A 2,025-nucleotide genomic window follows, 5' to 3' on the forward strand; every position below is an offset into this window, starting at 1 on the left:
CTTCCCTAGGACTAAGGAACCTAAGTATTCAGTTCCAGCCAACAAAACCATTTATGAAGTCGCCTCCTTCACTGCGAAACTATCGTGTCCCTTGAAGTTACGTTAAAGGGGTTAAACCAATTTCAAAGGAAATTGCAGCCTGGATATGAGAGAAAAATTTGAATGTATTTGGGGAACAATTTCAGCAAGGGTATGCCAATACATTTCAGGACAAGTAGCTCCTGAGCTAAGTACAAAAGAGGTAGGCTGGAAAGCAAAAGAGAGAAGTTGTTGGGGGAGAGCTCTTTGTGGTTGGTTTGGTTTTCTGTTTATGTTTTTAATCAAGATGGACTAAATAGGGTTTAGTGTAAGAAAATTGGAAACAAATAATAAAATTACTTTGAAAAGGGGATAAAATAAAGCTTTCTTCATCTCCTTGCCCAACATTTTCCCATTTTTTTTCTGTTTCAGTTGCTGGGATCCTACTGTCTCTATCATACTAGTCCTGGTGTTAACAATTAGGAGTTCTGAGGATTTAATTGTTACAATTTACTTAGGTGAATAATCAAATTTTAGACCATCCAGTAATCTGAATGCCGCTCTACCCAGAAAAGTAATTCTGGTGGTGGAGTGCCCTGGTTGCCCCTCTCTGTAATGCATACCTTTACTTGTCTACTACAGGGCAGTGCTACTCAAAGTGTCATCTTTTCTGGCCCATAGACAGTTATTATTCCATAATGAGATAAGTACAAAAATGGAGAACAAGTGCTTAGAAGATTTTCTAGCAATTTGGCAGAGTGATTTATGTCTATTGAATCTAATAATTTAAATATTGGGCACTCTTAAAAAATCTTTGTCATTTTATTTTCCTAGTCATTCTTTTTTATTGTGTTTAACAAAAGTATTGGTCCATAATTCATTGAAAGTTTAAGAAACTGGTTCCACTACAGATGGATTGAAAAGCACTGGTTTAGAACACAAGCTCTAAAATCTTTTCATACTCCCTTCTCTCTACCGGGACCACCTCCCTTCCCCTTACTTCCTAAATTTTTGCTCTTTGATTTTCCACTCAGATGGTTCCTCCTCTTGGTGGCTTCCCATGACCTGTCAGTATTGGATATTGGGATGGATACCTTTCTACAGGATCCCACAGCTCTACGTGCTTCTCCCATTATGCCCATTGCACTTGGTATCATGTCACATAGACGGTCTTCCTCTGGAGAATATAAGCTCTGGAAAGGTGGAGCCATATCTATAAAGCTCTATATTACAGACATGAGTCCCCAATATGGTGCCTACTACACAGTAGACCTCGCCTAATATTTGTTAAATGAGTGAATTAATTAAAGAATGGAGGAGTTGAGGAGGTACATCCAACCTCCAGGAACCTCCTTCATGCAGGCACCTCTGTCTCCACGCAGTCAGGACTTGTGTCTTAGGTGGACCAGCCTGAACTCTCTCTGATCCTGGTCTTTGAGGCATACAGACCCTCCCACCAGGTTTTTGTTCACCCTGGGATTTAGGACGAAACTGCTCTTCACTCTACTCTTTCTTCCCTGATCTCCAGGTTGCTTCCTAGATGGCTGGGCCTAGTGTAGCTTCCTAATGTAGTCCTGCCCTCTCTCATCTTAATCTTCTCCTTCTCTACTCACTTTGCCCCTCTTATCAGTCAGCAGACTTCTCCTTCTGAGGTCTGCACATGTCTTCATCATCTCCCTGCATTTCAAATGCGGTTCACACATTCTTGCCCAAACCTGTGCTCAATGCCACCATTACCGTGTGTTTTTTCTAGGTCTTTCCTTCTTTCTCTCTCTGTCGGTCACTCTGTCTCTATCTCTCTTTTCTCTATCTCCCTCGGTGTGTATATGTGTGTTTTGCTCTGACTCTATCATTTCTCTGTCTCATAAGCATATTTAACACAAAACCCCTAATACTTGTCAATAGCAAGAAAGGGACATTTATAACTCAAACACATAAGGCAGATTATCACTCAGAATTTTATTTATTGGCTGCAAGTATTGTTGCATAGTGTTACTTGATTCCTGG

General features: G+C 40.5%; 1 protein-coding gene across 1 annotated transcript in view; it reads left to right on the plus strand.

Moving 5' to 3' along the window:
- Positions 1 to 1,299, plus strand: part of CAPG (capping actin protein, gelsolin like) — an 8,166-nt gene extending 6,867 nt beyond the window's left edge. Inside the window, 1 exon segment of the mRNA XM_023758845.1 lies at positions 1,053 to 1,299. Within this exon segment, the coding sequence (XP_023614613.1) occupies positions 1,053 to 1,299 (247 nt within the window).
- Positions 1,300 to 2,025: the final 726 nt, after the last annotated feature.

The sequence above is a fragment of the Myotis lucifugus genome, unplaced genomic scaffold (genome assembly GCF_000147115.1).
Source record: "Myotis lucifugus unplaced genomic scaffold, Myoluc2.0 scaffold_139, whole genome shotgun sequence".
NCBI classification, from domain to species: domain Eukaryota; kingdom Metazoa; phylum Chordata; class Mammalia; order Chiroptera; family Vespertilionidae; genus Myotis; species Myotis lucifugus.